Source organism: Salmo salar, chromosome 26 (genome assembly GCF_965601325.2).
Source record: "Salmo salar chromosome 26, fSalSal1, whole genome shotgun sequence".
In the NCBI taxonomy this organism is placed as follows: domain Eukaryota; kingdom Metazoa; phylum Chordata; class Actinopteri; order Salmoniformes; family Salmonidae; genus Salmo; species Salmo salar.
The window spans coordinates 14,225,188-14,248,432 of record NC_138316.1 but is presented as its reverse complement, the minus strand read 5'-3'; the positions used below and the strand labels follow the sequence as shown (position 1 = coordinate 14,248,432).

Here is a 23,245-nt window from a genome sequence, read left to right as displayed (position 1 = left end):
CAGAAAGCGATGTTTCAACTTCTAGTGGACAGCCTTCCCAGAAAAGTGGAGGCTGTTATAGCAGCAAAGGGGGGGTCCAACTCCATATTAATGTCTATGATTTTGGAATGAGATTTTCGACGAGCAGGTGTCCACATACTTTTGGTCATGTAGTGTATCTTTGAAACAATACTCTACCACCGGCCCGACCATAAACGTTGTGTAGTGTCTGAGCGCGTGCATTAATTTCCGAGGCTGTTGACCTGCCTCTTCATCAGTCCAATGAGCGCGGCAAAAGGGGAGGCTCTTCACACCGAACATTTCTCCTCCATCTCCTCACTTTTCTAGTCAGCAAGCAAGCCTGTCGGAGCTACAATAAGTAGTGCCACAGCGGGGTTACTGAACTGTAAGGATTTCCACCACGTCTTCACACTTTTTGTTATATTTTTTCATTTGTAAACGTCTCTCCTCGAATGAAAAGAGAAACGCAATTGCAATGCTTTTAATCCATTTTTGAAAAGGTAAAATGGTGCAAGCACAAGGATGCGAGATACTGTAGTAAGTAACAAGGAAAATATATTAACAGGTGCATGAAAATGTTTGGGAGAAAACGAGGCTTTTGTTTGATCTTCTATTGCATGTTTGCATATCGTTCTGCATATCAAAACCACTCAGAGATTAGCTTGTGGATGAGGACAGCACAATGAGTCGAAAGAAAGGTTGGCAAATGACCGGCTATCTATGTGAAAACTATTTAAGAAGTGCAGCTTTCCAATGTCGTAGTCTATTTTCAGCTCCGTGTATTTTTCTCTCTCTTCGATGGATAGAAAAATAAACTACATTTGTTGAATGCTTAACTTCCAGGCAGTGCAGTTGAGACGACGTGCTGTCCATTTGCAGTGAAGCCATAGTATGTAAGTAGTTTAACTTAGCAACTTGTCTTCGTTTTTTTGTGGTTGCCAACCATTTCAAATGAATGAGAAAATCATACATTGTTGACCAGGCGTTATGTTGTCACGGGACATTTATTCAGAATGACTTATTGCCTACGTGTTGTAGTCTATTTTGTTTCTCGACGATGCAGGCTACGTGTAGGCTAGTATGGTAGTTGTAGCCCAACGTTACCTCATGTGGCGCTATCCACTCGGAGTGGTGCTGAAACAAGCCGGCAACCAGCTAATACGGCACCGGTCTCCATGTAATTCAATGAGGGTTTCAGTCATCATTAAGCATCATTTCAATGTTTGGATGTTTATGATGCTTCTATTCCTTTATTCCAATAACAGCAAGTGAACGTGATTAGGCAGCAGTCATAGCCATAGCATGTTTCAATGTAAACTTGCCATGTCGTCCACATTGAAACATGCTATGGATATATATATATATATATATATATATATATATATATACATTCAACTGTAATCACCACGGTTGACTGTTTTCAATTATTATTTGGCACAGAGTATGTTGTCATGTTTTGCTTGGCACTAACAGTAGGTATTTCAAATCCATCCAGTTCATAGAGGGATTATGTCTGTCTACTGTCTGTGAAAATTCGGTATTTGCCTCAGAATTGCTTTTGTGCCTGACTTGTTTATCACAGTTTATTTTAGTAATATCTAATAGCTATGTCGTACACAGGCCTTTATCAAGAAATCCTTATGAACTTCAATGCTGTCACTGCTGTCTTTTTTCTTGAACAACTTTGATAAATGGAGAGACCGTTTTTGAGTGTGTGCATTTGCCCATGGGATTTTTTAAATTATTTTATTAATGAGGAGAATGATTGGTCTTTTCCCATTTCATATTGTTTAATTTCAATTGACATAATGTGGAAGATTCCCTCATTGGTCTGTATAGGCTATTTAAAATCCAATGAATTCTATGATTGCAGGACGAAAATTGGCTTCTGTATGCACATTGCAACATGCCACTTTTACTTTTTCTAGTAAATTAACATCAGGTTCTGTAGACATTTCTTGTATATTAGATTTAAGTACCATGAATGATATATTTGTAAAACAGTTTATGTACCACAATGTTTACACTGATTTCTCTCCTTACAGTCAAAATAATAGTTGATTTTCATTCAATCACTGTTTGTATAGAAGTAGTAGATGAGTTGATAAGCAAGATTATATCATATTACTCCAGGCATGATCTCATCAGGGATATAAGAACTTACTGAAATAGAATACCTGGTCTAATCTTTTCAAGCCTCAATTACAGTTATATGTGGGACATTTAATTCAGATGGCTAAGGTATTTGATGAAAAGCATATTAGTAAATACATTTTATCCAAAGTAATATGAAAACAATTATCATAACTAACATGTAATTGCTCAAAATCTTTCAAGGATAATCTCCAGAACATCAGATTAAAGATAGGCAATCTCATGTATCAGACTAGACCAGATGTATAAGACCAGAGACAGTAATTTACCCTACATTGTAGCAGTCTGATATGAGCACAGGATCACACAGGGTAATGCTCGCTGCTGCTTTATACCATTTGTAATGAAGAGGACTGACTCTTCAGCTCTTCCTGCTCCTGTCAAAATCACATAGAGATGACAGACATCAATATATTCATTTTCTTTGATTAATAAATGGTTGATATCATTGTTATCGTCCATCGATTAACATAAACTAACTCTAGTGATTGATTGTATGAGTTAAATATTAAATATTGCTTTCAAAGTCAGGTACCACTGATCTAAAGTGAGGACCTTGATTTGCTCTCTCAGGTTCCTTCTTTGAATGCTGGAGTTGCCTTGTAATTTATACGATTAAAACAGATCACCTCTGTTTTCTCCCTTTTAGATCGTTCACACTGCTGGAACACCAAATGGATGGTGTATTGAGTAGTACATCCCCTCACCATTTGCAATGGAGGCAAATGAAGCCATGTGAGTGACCTTTATCGCACAATGAATACAAGCTCTGACGCTCAAAGAAGGAAGAAGTAACCTTTGTTTACCATCTAAGGGAGAGCTGTTGATCTTGGGAAAATAAGTGTCATAACAATGCCCAAACGGTCCGAGGAGATGCTGACAGACGTGTGGACTTCCTTGTTGCTTGTGTGGATTACGTGTGTTCCTTATACATCCATGACCCCCATCATCAGCCAGTCCAAAAGTTTACAAACTGGTTCCACTGCGCTCCTACGTGGCCTCGTCGAAGGACAAAGAATACTTAGTCGAGCCAAGAGAGGATGGGTTTGGAATCAAATGTTTGTGTTGGAGGAGTTCTCTGGACCAGATCCAATTCTAGTTGGCAGGGTGAGTACTGTAATTGTCAGCTGTATATTAAGCTTGCTTATCATGTAGAAACATTAATTCAGCCATTTAAATGCTCCCCAATTTTTTTTTTTTTTACATTTTTGTGGGCTAGTTTTAGTGCTGGAGAGAGAGACAGACACTGGCCTGATCTCATGCAGGGTTTTGGAGAGAACGAATAAATCCACAGCTACCAAATTCTGCACTGAGGCGTTTTGTGTAGTGTCCCTGAAATATGGAATAACAGAGTGAAAATGAATAACTAATGATGCGTTACATTGCAGTTGAATGACCTACAGTACAGCCATATATACAGTAGAAATATCTACTCATTGTTTTATTCAATTTTTTTCTTTTCTATTTTCTGTTTTCGTTCTTTTGTTGGCCAGGGTGTTGGGTGTGGTTTTCCTTTGAAGTACTTGTCACAGGAACACAGGGATAAAAAGGGGTCATTTTTGCTACATTTCATTGTTGAGCATTTGAAAGAGCCCTATAGTCCAAAGGATGAGGGACACCTGGTACCTGGCCTGTGTAGATGTGGCAGGGCCAAGGCTCAGGGCCCAGGGCCCAGTGAGGGTTGTTGACGAGGCAGGCCAAAGCAGCTTGTTCACAGCTCATTGCAAGAACGCACCTGGGGAGTCTCAACCTGGCAGCTACTACCTCTGACCATTACCCAACCACTCTGGCACATGCAACAGAATATGCCATCAAGGATAATATTTGACCCCACAGTAGCATGATTTACACATACCGTACTACAGCTGTTTAACGATTTATTGATGAGGTTATTTCTTGCTGTATATTTTGTACCTTAATGCTGTCAAGACATTTACTACCAATAGTTGGGGGCAAGCTGAAATGACAAGGCAGTTGTTATATTGTTTGAATGATTGCTGCACCTATATCTCAATCCCTATCCCACCATTGCAATATGAAAAAACACATCGTTTTATGTTCAATCATTGCCAAACATAACAGCGATAAAGAAGGAATTCATGCTGATCATAATTAATAGCACAATTGGTACTATAAAGCAAGGGCTTCATGGTTAGGTAGAAGTCTCTAAATGTTCATGAGGTGGAAAATGAAACCCTACAGTACTGTCTGAAAGCCTATAGTTTGGCAGGATGTCACCTAATTTAGCACTCTAACTTGATATCTTTGGGGGATTATTGTCACATGGGTATATCAATAAATCACATGCTCAAAGGCGGTGTTTACACCTGTGCTTTCCAAATCCCATACAGACACAAAAATATAGATAAGTGCAGCATTTATATTTCACGAGTTTCAATTAAACAGCCTCTGTCGGATCCTCTAATGGCTCTTCGTATCCCTGTAATGATCTCCAAGGTGGATCTGTGAATTAGATGAATGCAGCTTTTGGCATGCATATAGAGTTGGTCACACTGCTGGAGAGAATTGCCAGGAGGGTTCATGGCAAATAAGGATAGCACTCAAATCTGTTTGGTTTTAGGTGTGCATGAAGCCTCTGTTCTTAGTCGGGATTGTTTTAAGCATATTTAGCCGTTCTCACTCAAAATAATTAGCATGTGTAGGTTGAAGGACATTCCAAGGATTGTAGGAGTTAGTTTGGTCGAGGATGGATTTGTCTCGCATTTGAGAGACAGTGTTGATGAGTTGCATTATTATTCACAAGGTTAAGTACACATGAGCATGGCTGGCAGAGCAAAGATAAGTTCAATGTTGCAGTAAGATACTGGTGTAGGATCTTAATTTGATCACCCTGTTGTTGCAGGAAATGTCCTGCATAGCAGGAAATGCTAACTTGTCGTGCATTCAAGGTTTAAAAAGGCTTCTAACATGTTTTGTATTTCTTACGAAAAATGTATCAATCTCAACAAAAATGTCCATTCATTTTAATCCACACATTAAAACCTTTTGCCACAGGATTATTTTCCTGCTGTGAGAAACTGGTCAAATTAAGATCCTACACCTGTATGATGTCTCTCTTTCTCTCCTCTCTCTCTCTCTCTCTCTCTCACTCTTACTCTGGCTCTCTCTTTCTCATGCTTAATTAAAAAATGAATCAACTGGAAGTGGGAGGTGTGATTCAGATCTCAGTTTTTCAGCGCAGCCTGTGGTTGTGGGTTGATTATTGAGGAACCTCAGGCCAAGATTAGACTCATTCCATCCTTTACATTTTATTGTGCGGCACTCTGATGTTTAATTATACATAGATCTCCTGTCTTTTCAGCGACCAAGATCCCCTTGAGTTCCTGCTGGCATTGGAAGGAGACCGTTAGCATAAATGTAAAAGTGAACGGTGTGGGAGTGTGAGATGGTCACAATGCGTGACGGCGTCATCCTTGCTGTTCTTTACAGCACCGCCATTCTGACATTGTGATTCACTGAGCTGGATCTGCATTACCCTGTGTCACTCCCATTTGAAGGGAATGCAGTACCTGTAAAACTGAAGCTGACGAGACAGCTGTAAAAGCTTGTTGCTCCAATGTAGAAGTGGTGTGCGGGGGATTTTAAGATTAACCCTGACTGAGCAATGTCTCCAAAATAACGACTCATTAAGAGCAATGTGAGTGCAGGTGGGAGATTTGATTTGTAGAATGTCATATTAACGCCATAAAGTGTATATTCTGGCATGACGTTTTATTATTATTTGATTTTTTTTCCTAAATCTTCCTCAGACTACTGTCTGAACTTCTCACAAATCCTAGTCTAAGCCAAGATAGTACGTTTTCATGATGACTTTTTCTACTTTTCATCCTTAGATTTAACTCTCTGTGAGTTTAACTCTCTGTGAGTTTAATCATTTAATGTTACAAAGTGCACAGTCATTTTCATCCACAAAACCAAACATTACACTGAAAGGAGAGATACATATTCAGCAAATCCTAATTTTTCCCAACCAAAGCAAAATTTGATTCTGTTTGTAAAGTGTCAAATTGATTATAGTCTGTGTTACAGTGTGCTCTATCTCACATAGCACTGATGCCACTTTCATTTTCCTTTTCTTTTGATCTCATGTATTTTAATGTTTTTAAGAAGTGATAAGAATGGACTCCATTTTTTCCATTGTGGTGCAGATGTATCCAAATGAAACAAATCCTGACTGATCCTGTTTCTTATTGTCCGATGCTTTTATCTCTGATACAATTGTATGTTTTGCACAAAGAGAACTGATAATAAGCCATTAATATTCAACAATTCATACTGAACTACAAGATTGTGAGGACTGACAGTAATAAAGAGATTGGCTTTCATTATTAATGCAGAAAATAACATTTTATATTTTTGGGGGGGAAGAAAATGTTTCCTTTTGCTGTTCAAAACAAGATATCTGAAACCATAAGATGGATAGCATGCAAGGCCTGCAAAAGTGTGGGCTTGGATATAGATCCCGTATCTCACATCCCTGCTACCTGTTCTTTGGTTAGCGACTGATTTGATTAATATCACCCATATATCGATGCTAACTGTTTTATCAACATCTTCTCACCATCACTATAATTTTGAAATATTGTCATAGAATATTTCACTAAGTGGCAACAACTCTTAGTGCACTGCTCCTCACAGGTGAAAAGACACTAATCAGGTATCCAGTCAAGTCCCAGGTGTTTGTTTATTCCATAAGAGTACCAAGTTATACTCCTATTCACCTGTCAGTTGGCTCTCTACTTCTGTATGATAGGGTTTGTAAAGTGAGAGGGACTCTTGAGTCCTGGAAAGCTTGTCCTCGGGGGCGATGGAGTGGGGGGGGGTGACAGTTTTCAAGTTTCGTTGTATTCGACTTCAATAATGCGTGGCAACAAGCTCTCTCTGGGTGTTGGTGCTGCTACAGACAACTTCCTCCACGGAGCTTCCTGACGAGGGTTTTTTAGTAGATCAAATTTAGCCCTGCCAAAGTTCGCCCTTGATTGAAGGCTTCGGAGTGGGAGTTAACCCGAGTATTACTCCTCATTAATGAACGCTAATGTGGAGACCGAAATGATAGGTATTGGCTACAGAATCAACTATAACATTTATAATGAATATTTTCTCCTTGTATGTCTCTCTACTGTGGGTTATCTTACTCTGTTACTGCTAGTGTATATCATGGAGGCCTTTATATCATTGGAACATGAGCCCAGTCCCCCATTCCATTTCTACAGTGACTGTAATAAAACACCAGGCCCCAGCATTGAGTCTGATTGAGCTGTGGGATCACATTATTGCTTCCTTGGAAGAGGCTGACAGGTTGTCTATTGCTCTGTGTTGTCGTTTTGCTCCCCATTAACAAGGTGTATGTGTGTGGTGTGGAAGGGCACAGGGACAAAACCAAAAATGAGTAGGAAGTATAATCTAAAACACCACGGTCATGATATGAGTGCAATTGCAAAAGTCCCATTGCAATTGCTTTTGACCAGGTGTTGTATCATTAAAAATGCATACAATGCAGGATTTAAATAAATGGCGGCGTTCTATTTCTCTTCATGCTCTTTCTCTTGGTCTCTCTTGGTCATTCTCTCTCTCTCTCTCTCTCTCTCTCTCTCTCTCTGTCTCTCTCTCTCTTTCTCTCTCTCTCTGTCTGTCTGTCTGTCTGTCTGTTTCTCACTCGCTCTCTCTTTCTTTCTTTCTTTCTTTCTTTCTTTCTCTTCTTTCTCTTCTTTCTTTCTTTCTTTCTTTCTTTCTTTCTTTCTCTCTTTCTCTCTCTTTCTCTCTGTCTCTCTCTCAGATACACCATCATGCACACCTACGCCTTGTCTTATGGCAATAACACTGAGATGGTGCCTGCATAAATCACATACAGTACGTGCACATACACACACATACTCTATTTCCTCTCTCGTTGTTACCTTTTGGCTGACTGTGAGATTGCACAATGAACAGCATGCGTATATCGTCAGGCAAGATGTAGGAAGCAGGAGATGCCACAATCCCTCAGACGCAGTGATAGATACTCTTAAGGTCATACATTATATAGAGTGAGACAATTGTTCCCTATACATGCATCAAATATTACAGTACATGCATACAGTGTCCAAGTCTGTTGCCACAGAAACCCTGACTATATGACAAGGTAGCCATTGTTCACACCAAGGTGCTGGGTTAGTGAGATTCATACAGCTACTTATGGGTATTTTCAGGGTTTAGTGCAGATTCATAATAAATGGGTGTTTTGTGATATAATCTTGGAAAGGCTTGCAGTGATTAGCGCTCCCATGTCAGTGTTAGCGAGCTGATATGTGGTATTAACCTCTCCTCTAGCGACTGGCGGCTCTGCTTCCTGCATCCTGGCCTCCGCTCGATCTGTAGATGTGGTATTGGTGCATTGAGCGGCTGAACGGAGTCGGCTGGCAAAGTGCCGTGAACTCTGCTCAGACTAATAATTGGAATTAAGCAGTTCACCTCTAATGCTTTGCTTGTGCATTGCTTTGGCTAAATCATCTCTTTTTTGGGGGTTGCTCGCTTTTCCCCAGCCCCAAAAAGCCATTTGTTTAATCCTAACAGGCTTAATGCTTTCAGTCTCACAGTCTTTTATTGACATTCCATCATTCATTGTCTTCTAGATATGCCAGTTAACTAACCCCAATTATTCTGGGGATATTATACATGCACCGTATGTGTACCACTATAGAGAGCTCATTATGGAGACATGTTGGGATGTGACCTTTACGTCACCCTCTATGGGTGAATGTAATGTAGGCCTATATTCATTCAAGACATGCACTAAACATTGGGCAGACAGGATCAATTTGCCATAATTGAGGTTACAAATGATTCAAATCTGATTATTCAAATCTACGATTATAATGATCTAAAAGCTACTAATTGGCCTCTTGCAGTGATCGTGGGCAGCTAAGATACCCTTTGAGCCAGTAGATGTTTGGCTCAGCTCTCCATCTCTCTCCTATGGATGGCATCCTCAGCATGAGTAGCTGCAGGCAGCACAGCTTATCCCTGTGCCTCTACTCCAATACACAGCCCAGGAGCAAAACTGGGACTACAAAGTAATCTTGTTAAGAATGGATGTTGTTATTGTGCATTTGGCTTCATGGTTAGCTAGGAGCACATGTGGGCTGCCGGAAGAAAACAATGGGAAGGGGTGGGAGGAAAGCCTATTTCTGGAATTTTCTAAGATGACAGAATCCACCCCCCTTCCCCCTCGCACCTCACCCTCGTGAACCAAAATAACAACAAAGCTGAAATCAACAATGGCGCTGACATTTGCTTGAAGACTCATTTCTTTAGCAATCTCCACTAGCGAAGATGATGATAATCATAGCAGAGTGAAAGGAAAAAAAGGTGCTAACCTTAGTCACTGTTTTGTAGCTATTATGGTGAGTTGAGCAGGAAAAATTGTAAAAGAAAGTATCCATGGAGAATCAATGGCCCAGGCGTTTCTCAGTGACACTGCCTCAGCCAACAGACTGTGCCTCTGACCTTTATCACAAATGAATTATTTCTGTTTAATGATCCTTTTTGCAAAAAGAAAGAAATAGCTGAAATAATTGCTGAAAAAATAAAACACCTTAAAAGGGCAACCTAGCAGACTTTCTCAACAACCCAGTGCTCGTACAAACTCATATCCTCTGAAAATGTCTTTGGCTGTATTTGCATCTCCATTGTGTCCATGATTCAACAGCAAAGCCTCACAAATAAAGATTTAAAGTCCAACATATAGAAAGGATCTACTGGCAGGTAGTAGCGGCAATGCAGTGAAATGTGTGAAACCTATGGATATACAATATTTGCCAATTTTTCCGTTCTTTCTCGCTTTTCTTTTGGATGACGGGGTGGGGGGTTGGTGCGTGCATGAAAAATTCAGAACGTTGTAATATAAAATCCAGATCAGTCATGAATCCTTAATGGAAATCAGGACCGAACATGTAGGGTTTTGGAATAGTGCTCGAAGAGGGATGGCTTTCTTTGTTAGCCGCCAATTGTGTTGGTAATGGGCTTCTGTTTTAGACACACACATGCCGTTATACAGCATCTCTTCGCTATATTGTGTTGTTCAGACATGTGCCCTTGGCTGATAGTAAGCAAGAGGGATGGGAGGAATACAAGTAAGCCAACAATTGTGTGAAAAGCTATGACTTGCAGTACAGTGAAATGCATTATTCTTGGGGCGTAGCTATAATGGTATATCATCAGTTTGGTTATGCAACTGAAAAGGACATGTATGATAGTGTTCATAGTGATTCACAAGATAAGTCTGAAAATCGGTTCAATTTTTCCTCACTCTCTACCGTTCTATCGTACAATGGACAACTACTATGTGCATATTTTTGTTTTGTTATCAATAGTAGAGGGTCAAATGATCAAATGTAAAAAAAAAAATGTAATGTCTTGTGACATTACTCTACATCACTGTCCATGTGGACTGACGTTTAACTTGAGCCCCATATCCCGAGCTCATCTGGCTACCCTGGAACTGAGAATAAACATCAAGGAGTTCACCTGCTCCACCACATAGTGAGAAATGGTACTACCCCATGTGCATGATCATTTAAATAGCACAACCAATGTCAATTACAGATACATATTTTGGGAACTACTCACATTGTAGATGTATGATGTTTATTGGTCATTGACCTATGAGGAACAGGTACCTGGGGAAGCAGTACCTATATTTACATCACTTCATATCTTCATTGATCTTAAAATGTACCACACTCACTTATAGGGGATGACCTAGCAAACCGAGTGCAACCTCTGGATGCTGCCACACAGCACCGTATTTGTCACTATTTGTATATTCCCCTACCTGGTGATGTCTGCTGAATCCCAGTAGCCTGTATCCCCACTGCTAAAATGTGCCATGTTTATCAATGTTTTCTTGCACGCAAAAAAAAAAAAAAGAACGTGATGTTTTCTTATCTCCCATTTATAGAGGTACACAGTGTGGGCTGTGGAAATGCTAATGCTAGTGGAGTATCCATGTTGATGACCTTTTCTTTTTGTTGATGCACGATGTTTTCATAAAGAGCGTACTGATATCCCAGGCTGTGTAATTACTGCACTACAACACATGGAGCCTCTTTATTAGTTTTCTGACAATGGCCTGCCTCGTCACAGCCGGCGGGTAGGAAACTCACTCCTGTTGTCTTGTATATACAAAGATGATTCCCCGTATGCCGTCCTCTCTTCACACATTTTCTCTTGCTTTTGATTAAGCTATTGCGTTAAAGATGCATCTTCAGTGGAACATATTCAGCCTAGATTTAGGTTCACTTTAAGGCTGTTAAGTTACATATCTTCGTCTTATTTCATTAATAAGGGCAAAATGGAACATGTGGGCGTTGCAATAATACAGCTCTATCACTACATCTGATTTATATCAAGTAGGATAAAAGCAAAGCCAATTAACGCTGAGATTATGACTAGCTGACAATGGCTGTTGTATTATTCATGTTCATTTCTGTTCTTTTCATTTAATCATGGCAATGATGTTCAGACATTAAAAGATGAATTCAATAACCTTTTCAACAATGTACTTAGTGAGAGGTACTAATTTCAAGGTAGCCTGCTCATCAACGGACTGAACAGGTTCATCTCATCACATCTGAAAGGTCGGACCTTTGAAGAATCGGGATGAGTCTTTTGGATTGGATTATCAAACATTTACAATGCAAGAGAAGGGAGATTCCATCCTTTGTTGCATCACTAGTAGCAAGGATGCTGCATTCCGAAAAGGTCTGTGCATATGTAATTGAATCCCACTCTGCCTGCACTAGCTTTGCACTTGTCGATAAGGATCACGCTCCGCAGGTTCGGCTCTTGGGATTAGGGCAGAGGCGTTTGATCTGAGAAAGGAGAGGGAAACGGATTGCATAAAATCACAACTCCACTGAAACCATTTTTAAAAAGGCTGTGTCAGCTGATTGAGGGTATTGTTACATGCCCAGCCCTGGACTTAGCCTAGCTTATTGTGTCCTCAGGATACCTTTGTCAACAATTAGCTCATACAATGGTGATACAGTGCTAGATCTTTCCTCTTGCTCTGTCCACATACAACGCCACACACCTCAGCACACTTTTCCAAACGAAAGAAACAGTGTTGCTCAAATCGCGTTGGCCCAACCAACACAGCATGTCTCATCACACCGGAAAGTTAACTTGACTTTTATCTTACGAGCTGCTGTCGGCCTGGCAGATAACGGCATGCCCAGAAGTGCCTTGGATCAGCTATCTGGGTCCCCTGTGCCCGACTGGGATCAACACAGTAAAGGGGCTGGATGTGCCAGTTACGGAACATAATTACTACTAATGACCATTAGGAGTTCAGTTTTCACCCTCCAGGGGTTGGAGAAAGGGCTTTCGTCTTATCAGTTGATTAGAGCAAATAGAGGGGCCGGATCCTGCATGTTAAGTAAACGGGGGCTAAAATGTGTTGCATTATCTGGGGAAGACTAATGGAGCAGCTAAGAGTCCATCTCCCACTAATGTACGCCACACATACGGAACTGCTTACAAGAGTGATAGAATCTGGACACATTTGTTCCCCACTGAAATTACACCCTAACATACGTTTCAGGCTTTTGACATTTCTCCAATTTTGGGATTTTTAGCACTCGCATTCAAATGTTGATGGCACTGGTGTTGGTTTTCCTCCTGCTAGATTCATTTGCATATGTAAATTAACAATTGATATGGATCTTCCACTCTCAGATGAACATTTTGCATAGCAAATTGCCAAGCAAGTAATTACTTATTGACAGACTCATATTTTGGAGGAAATTATAACATGAGGTGGAAACAGGGCCAAGTTGAAAACCTCTGCTTAATCAATAGGTGGACATGAGTTGAGAGAGAGAGAGCACTGCCAATCAAGACTGAATAATTAACTTTGTGCTGCTTCAGATTCACCTCGTGTTGAGACTCATCATCATTATTAGCATCCCGTCCACCTTCAGCTGTGGGCCAAAGTTGGTTGGTAACACTGTTTCACTAAAGTACATTTTTATCCTGAAGATACTCCACCTCCTAACATGCATACAATCTTTATGAACAGTTGAGAATAAAATGTGGGAGAAGAAAATGTGCACAAAATAATGTGTTTTATTCACCAATGTCCTAAGGCATGTTTGCCAGGCTCACATATCCAATCTGGTGATGGCTGGACTCCAAGGCAACTCTAACCAACCAAATGCACCATGTAACCTTGAACACGATGACCCCCTGTGACCTTGAACATTGGGAGTCACGAAAGTCAATAAGCAATTAATATCACTTTGGCCAGGCACTTAGAATTGTGACTGTGAACATTAGATCCTTTGTAATTATCCCATTCATAATCCTCCATCAATAATAATATTTCCTTTGTCTGCATCAGCCTTAATTGCTAAATATTTTCATTGTGTTTGCATCAGCCCTATTCCCCCTTTAATATCATCCTTCCTGTGAGAGAGGCGCCATGAGGAAAGAAAGAGAGGAAAAATCTTTGCAGCTGAGCTTTCTACCAAGTAATCGAATCCCTCAAAAATGGTTTCATTTTTCTTCATTTCTCTGGCACCACAGGACCTTTAAACAGACCTATGCACCAAAAGAAGGCACCATAGAACACAATTATAATTCCAATATAGTGTTGTAGAGAAAATGTAAACAGATAGCTGGCTGCAAAGCTTGTCCTCCTATTTTCCCAAAAGACTGGTAATAAAGTAGAACAGATGTAACAGTCGAAAGAGCTTTATACCTCTGTCCTTTTCTTGCTCCAGAAATTGAAAACTGTGGGCCAGTCAGATGCTAGGAGAAGAAGGGATACCCTAGATTTATGGGAGAGGGGATTTTGCCATGGGCGTTAATGCGGTTTGTAAATAGAATATAATGTATGAGTATAAATCGTGTTCTCCAAAGCTGACATGCCTGCTTTCCCATACAATACGTCTCTATGTTTTGTCACAGGCTTAATTTCAAAGTGGTTAACTGCCAGACTCTGAGGGGAAAATAAACAAACACAGTCCCCCCAGATATCTGAACAAGTGCAAATTGGAGGAAAACTTTGATTTATAGAGTGCTTGTTGTATATTGGCAAATCTGGAATTCTCCAGGCAAGATATGTTTATCCCATCCATTTTGTCAGAATATTCTGTTTGTTGCATTCTGTCTTGGGGCAGAATTTGTTTTATGTCTGATTTAGTTTTCTTGTTTATACCCCAATCCTTACGATGCACAAACACTAGTGGGCTGCTTATCATCATTGTCTGGCTGTGGTTACAACTGTTGTATTAATGACTAGTGGTGAAAGTTATGCAAGGCATACAATTAGTGCCTCAGGACAAATCATTGTTTTTGTCTTCGTATTCAATGACCAGAAAAGTATATCTGAAAACAAATATTGCATTTTAGCAAAGAAATGACAATATTGTTAATTATAGTGTCTTTGCACAGTTACAGTTCTTTGCATATTTAATTGGAGCGGAAATGCCTCTGCATTTGTGGATGGGTAGAATATAGAAGATAAAACATGTCAAATAATAAAAGTATCCTCTTAGGAAGCATTGTGTTATGAGCCATTCGTCACCATGAGCAGAAAGTGTCCCTTTAAAATATGAATGCCAATTAGCAAAAACAAGTTCCATCCCCCAAACACATTAATTAGTCAATAGTTTTTGTTTATTTCCTTCTCGATTCACTTGTCGTTTTGTGGTAGTAATTAACAATAGTGTTGAGGAAAACACATTTCGGGATAGCTTAATTTACCCTGCTACTGATGCCTTGGGATTCATTTCCAGCTCAGACCATGTAGGCCATATGATCTACTGTCCTGACCTTTAGCATATGAATCCAATCTTGTGGAGTTAGTCACTTAGCCTGGGAGAAGGCTTCTGCAGGCAGTTAAAGTGACGATCCCAACTGGCCTAGCCCTCTGATGTGTGTAAATCAGGGAGCTAGGTCGGGCCAGGCACTCTGGCAAGCAGCTCTGGGAATGCCAGGCAGTGTGACTTCACTGTCTGAGAGGACTAGCAAGCCACTGAAGAACAAGTCATCCGTCTGCTCTGACACTGACACTGTAAAAGTTGTCCTCAGGCAAGGACTCCCTCTGTACAGCATGAGGAGTAGGTGTTAGCGGGAAAGTCTCATGGGCTCTCTCTTTTCCTTTCTTTTTCTCGCAAACAGACTCTCGCTCTCTCCCACACACACACACACACACACACACACACACACACACACACACACACACACACACACACACACACACACACACTAGTACATAGAGTGGTGGCTATGAAGACGAGGTTAGTCTAGCACCATCTGCCATATACAGCAAGCTCAGAAAATAACAATCCATTTTCAACAAATCATTGCCGATTTTGTGAGTGGATTTGTTGATTTGTTGTCAGGGGAATTGATATATTGACTTCTGATCATCTGATTAGGTTATGATGAGATTTGCCCCATTGTGACTTCAACTAAATTGACTTTATCTATTGTATATCATGTATTATAGCTATGCCTCATGTAAGTACCAGAAACCTATTGGTTTCCAATTTGAGACTGAATTATCCCTGTTTGTTTGCTAGTTTCTTTCTACCAGCTTGTCCCCTTGAATAGAAGTTGTATTATGTTGTGATCCCTCCAATAACAAGCTGTTTGAGGTCTAGCTGGTGCCCCAGTTAGAGAAGGGCATGAAGTTACTGTAAGTTAGTTTAATGGCGGGCGCCTGGTAACCGTTCATGCTCATGAAAAGGCTATGTTGAACAATGGCTAATCAAAAGCTCCACAGTATGAGTGACAGAATCAAAGTGGATCTGCATACTGGGGGAATTCTCCAACTTTCTGATTCTCTGCAATTAAGTCTGTTTGGGGAAAGAAAAGAAATGCGGTGAGGATTTCGTTCACCAGGCACAAACAACACGAGCACTTCTCAATTCTGCTGTGGTGCTTGTGTACATTATTCTCAACCCCTGGAGAGCAAGGAGTTGAGAGAATTAAAAATGAAGAGAGGGAACTAAAGGGTGGGGAGAGGGAAAAATACAATATTTTCACACCATTATTGTTGCAGAGCCTTTTTACAGCAGGAACAATGTTAGACAAATTATACATCGCTCAAGGAAACACTGTTCTTCCTCTATTATGACCACAACAGACCCCAAATAAGAGCTAGGTTTTGAACTAAAATACTTGGAATTGATATCTATATCTCCATTCATTTGCTCTAAATGTAACAAAATATGGCATTTAACTCTTCTTATCTCTCCCTCTATATACAACTCCATATTTGTTTTTTTATCTACCCCCACAGGTATTTCAGGTCAATAGATTTCACCACCCCATTTCTGTGTATGTAAGCATTTTTGTAAGCATCTGGAGCGACTAAATGGATATTGGAACGTGTTATAGAAGCCAGAGGAGCATTGGACAATGGTGAGATTGATGAGTGTTTGGGTGCTTTCCCTGTGACCCTTCCGCATCTGGCAGGAACAGAGTCAGGCAGGTGTGACAGCCAGAATCCATCTCCCAGTCAGGGGTAATAGGGAGGGGCACTCATACAGGGACAACCCCCTCCCCCTTCCTGTTATAGCCACCATTCCAGGAAGGACTCTATTTGCTTCAGTGTCTTCCAGTAGGCTATTGGTCTGCTCTCTTATATGATCAGGACAACTTATGGCATTTTTCTGACAACGTTTGCTCTGCACAAGACTGTAGCTTTCAAGTAACTATACTAATTCCATAGTGTAGTAAAATATACACTACATGGGCAAAAGTATGAGAACATCTCCTCGTCGAACATCTCATTCCAAAATCATGGGCATTAATATGGAGTTGGTCCCCCGTTGCTGCTAAAACATCTTCCACTCTTCTGGGAATGCTTTCCACTAGGTGTTGGAACATTGCTGCGGGGACTTGCTTCCATTCAGCCACAAGAGCATTAGTGAGGTCGGGCACTGATGTTGGGCGATTAGGCCTGGCTCGCAGTCGCCGTCCCAAAGGTGATTGATGGGGTTTAGGTCAGGGCTCTTTGCAAGCCAGTCAAATTCTTCCACAACAATCTCAACAAACCATTTCTGTATGGAACTCGCTTTGTGCACGGGGGCATTGTCATGCTGAAACAGGAAAGGGCCTTCCTCGAACTGTTGCCACAAAGTGGGAAGCACAGAATTGTCTAGAATGTCATTGTGTGCTGTGGCATTAAGATTCCCCTTCCCTGGAACTAAGGGGCCGAGCCCGAACCATGATAAACAGCCCCAGACCATTATTCCTCCTCCACCAAACATTACAGCTGGCACTATGCATTTGGGCAGATAGCGTTCTCCTGGCATCCGCCAAACCCAGATTCGTCCGTCGGACTGCCAGATGATGAAGCGTGATTCATCACTCCAGAGAACGTTTCCACTGCTCCAGAGTCCAATGGCGGCGAGCTTTACACCACTCCAGCCGACGCTTGGCATTGTGCATGGTGTTCTCAGGCTTGTGTGCAGCTGCTCGGTCATGGAAACTCATTTCATGAAGCTCCCGACGAACAGTTCTTGTGCTGACGTTGCTTCCAGAGGCAGTTTGGAACTCGGTAGTGAGTGATGCATCCGAGGAAAGACGATTTTTACGTGCTACGTGCTTCAGCACTCGACGGCCACATTCTGTGAGCTTGTGTGAACTACCACTTTGCGGCTGAGCCGTTGTTGCTCCTAGACGTTTCCACTTCACAATAACAGCACTTGCAGTTGACCGGGGCGGCTCTAGCAGGGCAGACATTTTACGAACTGACTTGTTGGAAAGGTGGCATCCTATGATGGTGCCACGTTGAAAGTCACTGAGCTCTTCAGTATGGGCCATTCTACTGCCAATGTTTGTCTATGGCTGTGTGCTCGATTTTATACACCTGTCAGCAACGGGTGTGGCTGAAATAGCCGAATGCACTCATTTGAAGGGGTGTTCACATACTTTTGGTGATGTACTATATTTTAATGAATATGTTATAAGGTAATGCATGTATATTCTGAAATGTACTGTACTGTACTTTATCCCAAGATAACACTACAAGACAAGCTCTGTTTCATCGGGTATTTTCAGCATATCATATTTAAGTTATTTAATACTGTAGTAGGGAAAGTGACTAAATGCAGTCATGCAGAGTCTCTCTCTTGGAGATAAAAGCATCTCTGTGCCGTGTGGCCGAGCAGCATTGTTCGAGTGCGTAACTCCGGAGCCCTGGAGTGTAGCCCTGTCAGTGGCATGGAAAATCCCTTTGTGGCTCAGCTCTGATGTAAATCACAGGTAAGGGGAATCTGAGCCTGGCTGATGTACGGTACCAGCAGTGTGCTGTGAAATCTCTGTTGACATTACCCATAGGCAATAACAGACAGAGAGGGAAAAAAAGACACATGAACAATTCAAAAAGTCAGTTTTGACTCCTGTCTCTTCTACAATGGAACTGAATTTGCAGCACTAAGGATACCATCCCTGACAGTAACTAGTTAAAAAAAAGAACTAATTTACCTGCTTGTTCTTACATTTACAATACCCTAAAGACCTAACCTGTTTTCTTGTTTTTTCTTGGGTAACCTTTAAACAGACGAAGATATTTCCAGATTTGATGGGGAGAGAAAAATAGATAACTTTAAAATGAAGTGAGGTAGCTAGGATGAGCTACATGAAGCGATTTCCTTGTTCTTTGGCACCGTAGGGAGAAATAAATGACTCTCTTTCTGTAGCATATAACAATATTTAGTTGAAATTATCAAGAGTGAAGTGCTGGACTAAAATGGGAGCACTTTATAGGAACGTTCAGGACCTTGTCTGTTATTTTGCTACATTCTTTTGAGTGGTGCAGTGTGATGTAAAAGGTCAGCCGTTTTGCCATGGGATAAAGTTATGTAATCCTGCGTATTTTCTCTCAAGTGACAGAGCATTGTGAACTGTGTCTCAGAGCTACAATGATAATGCACTTAGATGGCTGAGTTATAAAAGAAAGAAAAAACAGCATCACTGCTGTCTGTGTGGGGGGGTATGGTGATGTCTCTTTCCCTAGTCAATGGTTCCTTGTTCTCAGCGGTGTGAAACACATACACACAAGCATGACTCACACAGACAGTCCACTCGGAGGTGATGTGACATCTTCAAACACAGCTTTGTGTAATTCTACATTCAACTAGACTATCTGCGTTGACGGCGCTGCCTAAGTGAGGGACCTTTTCTCTCCACTAGCTATCTGAAGGGAGCTGCCAGCTGCTGCTGTGAAGAGCACTGCTTAATTGTTTTCCGCTACAGCAATGCATCCTTTTCTTTTGTTCACCTAGGAACATAAAATGGAGCTGTTATTTGCATATCTTATGACAATCGAAAAGCCAAGCTTCTTAAGGTGGGAAAAATGTAAATCTGACCAATAACAGCAATGTTTGTAGATTTATTGCATGCCTCCAGATACATCTCTCTCTGATACCTATACATGAAATATCCCAATGGAGAGATATGCAAGCCATGTTTCTATAGAAAATACAGCTGTTGCTGTGTGTTTATTGCTGGATTTTCTACTTAGTTTAATATTCCTGCTAGCCACAGGGTACAGATTCTTGTTTTTAGTGCACTTGTGGCATATTATTCAGTAGTACATACTTAAAATGTATTCCAACAGAGAAAGCTCTAAATGTAGTTGTCCATGACGCTTGGTCAAGCACTCAAAGTCAATTCTTTTGTTATTGAGATGTTGCACAGGTGGGCGTCTGGAGTCGCAATGGTCTGACTCTTTTTTCCGTGGGAGGGAGCTCTAAATAAAGGTTGTTGCATTGCATATCTCTCTTAGCACTTCATAATGTATGTCATGACTCATTGTACAGAACATGGGGGTTTAGTCCTCTAGAAGTGTACTGGTTAAACTTATCGTAGAATAAGATTCAATGATTTTACTGGAATTATTATTATGATAAATGTATCATTAGCTGATTGGTTGATAGGCTGTTCGATAGGCTGTTTGAGAAGGTTTGAATCCTAAGCAACCTGCTTACACATTGTTTGAAGTACAATAGACCAACATATGTAGCTACTTTAGTAGGTCAAAGCTGTGTGCTGGAAAATCTTGGTAGAGCATTTAAAACATAGTTTTTGTGTTTAATAGACATATGACTTAATAATAGTGTGTTTCAATGTTGACCATGTTCTGTGAAAAAGTTACAAAAAATCCCATATTATTTTATTTTATTTTTATTTCACCTTTATTTAACCCGGTAGGCCAGTTGAGAACAAGTTCTCATTTACAACTGCGACCTGGCCAAGATAAAGCAAAGCAGTGTGACAAAAACAACAACACAGAGGTACACATAAACAAACGTACAATCAATAACACAATGTTAAAAAATTGAAAAATCTATGTACAGTGTGTGCAAATGTAGAAGAGTAGGGAGATAGGCAATACATAGGCCATAGAGGTGAAATAATTACAATTTAGCATTAACACTGGAGGGATAGATGTGCAGATGATGATGATGTGCAAGTAGAGATACTGGGGTGCAAAAGAGCAAGAGGATAAGTAATAATATGGAGATGAGGTAGTTGGGTGTGCTATTTACAGATTGGCTGTGTAAAGGTACAGTGATCGCTAAGCTGCTCTGACAGTTGATGCTTAAAGTTAGAGAGAGATATATAAGACTCCAGCTTCAGAGATTTTTGCAATTCGTTCCAGTCATTGGCAGCAAAGAACTGGAAGGAAAGGTGGCCAAAGGAAGTGTTGGCTTTGAGGATGATCAGTGAAATATACCTGCTGCAGCACGTGCAATGGATGGGTGTTGCTATGGTGACCAGTGATCTGAGATAAGGCGGGGCTTTACCTAGCAAAGACTTATAGATGACCAGTGGGTTTGGTGTGACGAATATGTAGTTGGGGCCAGCCATCGAGAGCTTACCGGTCGCAGTAGTGGGTAGTATATGGGGCTTTGGTGACAAAACAGATGGCACTGTGATAGACTACGTCCAGTTTGTTGAGTAGAGTGTTGGGGGCTATTTTCTAAATGACATCGCCGAAGTCAAGGATCGGTAGGATAGTCAGTTTTACAAGGGTATGTTTGGCAGCATGAGTGAAGGAGGCTTTTTTTTGCGAAATAGGAAGCCGATTCTAGATTTCATTTTGGATTGAAGATGCTTGATGTGAGCTTGGAAGGAGAGTTTACAGTCTAACCAGACACCTAGGTATTTGTAGTTGTCCACATATTCTAGGTCAGAAACGTCCAGAGTAGTGATGCTAGTCAGGTGGGAGGGTGCGGGCAGCAATCGGTTGAAGAGCATGCACTTAGTTTTACTAGCATTTAAAAGCCGTTGGAGGCCACAGAAGGAGAGTTGTATGGCGTTGAAGCTCATTTGGAGCTTTGTTAGCACAGTGTCCAAAGAAGGGCCAGATGTATACAGAATGGTGTCTTCTGCGTAGAGGTTGATCAGAGAATCACCAACATCACCAGCATCATTGATATATACAGAGAAAGGAGTCAGCGCGAGAATTGAACCCTGTGGCACCCCCATAGAGACTGCCAGAGGTCCAGACAACAGGCCCTCCGATTTGACACACTGAACTCTATCAGAGAAGTAGTTGGTGAACCAGGTGAGGCAGTCATTTGAGAAGCCAAGGCTATTGAGTCTGCCGATAAGAATGCGGTGATTGACAAATCCAATCAAATCAAATTTATTTATATAGCCCTTCTTACATCAGCTGATATCTCAAAGTGCTGTACAGAAACCCAGCCTAAAAACCCAAACAGCAAGCAATGCAGGTGTAGAAGCACGACAGAGTTGAAAGCCTTGGCCAGGTCGATGAAGACGGTTGCTCGGAAACCAGATTGCATAGTGGAAAAGGTGCGGTGGGATTCGAAATGGTCGGTGATCTATTTTTAACTTGGCTTTCGAAGATTTTAGAAAGGCAGGGCAGGATAGATATAGGTCTATAACAGTTTGGGTCTAGAGTGTCTCCCCCTTTGAAGAGGGGGTGGCCGCGGCAGCTTTCCAATCTTTGGAAAGGCTAGTAATAGGGGTTGCAACAATTTCTATGGATAATTTTAGAAAGAGAGGGTCCAGAGAGAGGGGGACTTTACAGTGTCCCAACACTTTTTGAAATTTGTGCTACAGGAAGCAAATTTCTGTTTGAAAAAGCTAGCCTTAACTTATCTGATTCAGTATATTGGTTCCTTACTTCCCTGAAAATGTGTATATCGCGGGGGCTTTTCGTTACTAATGTAGAACGCCACAGGATTTTTTTGTGCAGGTCAAGGGCAGTCAAGTCTGGGGTGAACGAAGGGCTATATCTGTTCTTAGTTCTGCATGCTTATTTATGATGGTGAGGAAAGCACTTTTGAAGAGCAACCAGGCATCCTTTGCTGACGGGATAAGGTCAATATCCTTCCAGGATACCCGGGCCAGGTCGATTAGAAAGGCCTGCTCGCTGAAGTGTTTTAGGGAGCGTTTGACAGTGATGAGGGGGGGTCATTTGACCATGGACCCATTACACACACAGGCAATGAGGCAGTGATCGCTGAGATCCTGGTTGAAGACAGCAGAGGTATATTTAGAGGGCAAGTTGGTCAGGATGATATCTAAGAGGGTGCCCATGGTTACGGCTTTATGGTTGTACCTGGTAGGTTCCTTGATCATTTGTGTGAGATTGAGGGCATCTAGCTTAGATTGTAGGATGGCCTGGGTGTTAAGCATGTCCCAGTTTAGATCACCTAACAGTGTGAACTCTGAAGATAGATGGTATAATAATTCTCTGTAAATTAGAGTAGGCCTCAGCTACGTTTCATCTCAACAGTCCAACATGAAGAACAGCAGCTGAAATGTCTAAAGTGCAATTCAGAGTCCAAAGCTGCGGATAGCTCGGTGGTCCATTGTGACATATCCATCTGACTTTGCAACCACCATCCGCTGGACTCACAGCCCGACCACACACCTCCCCAACATTCCTAACCGACGTGGTGACGGTTGGAGAAATGGCTTGAGACGTGGCAAGAATTTGAAAAGTATTAAAGTTAACGGTCCAATATTGAAAAACACTGGTGTGTAGATGCGTGTATGTTTTTGGACTCTGATAAGCACTTACTACATAACAATG

General features: G+C 41.2%; 1 protein-coding gene across 3 annotated transcripts in view; it reads left to right on the top strand.

Moving 5' to 3' along the window:
- The first annotated feature begins 281 nt into the window (after positions 1-281).
- The window catches only part of LOC106587289 (cadherin-8), a 75,096-nt gene continuing 52,132 nt past the window's right edge, over positions 282-23,245 (top strand). Inside the window, exons 1-3 of one of the 3 annotated variants that reach the window (XM_014175533.3) lie at positions 283-537; positions 844-893; positions 2,804-3,261. In XM_014175533.3, coding sequence (XP_014031008.2) covers positions 3,007-3,261 — 255 coding nt within the window. In that variant the 5' untranslated portion in view covers positions 283-537; positions 844-893; positions 2,804-3,006. Of the gene's footprint in view, positions 538-843; positions 894-2,803; positions 3,262-23,245 lie in introns of all 3 variants that reach the window. The other 2 variants (XM_082969420.1, XM_014175534.3) reach the window with 2 other exon arrangements.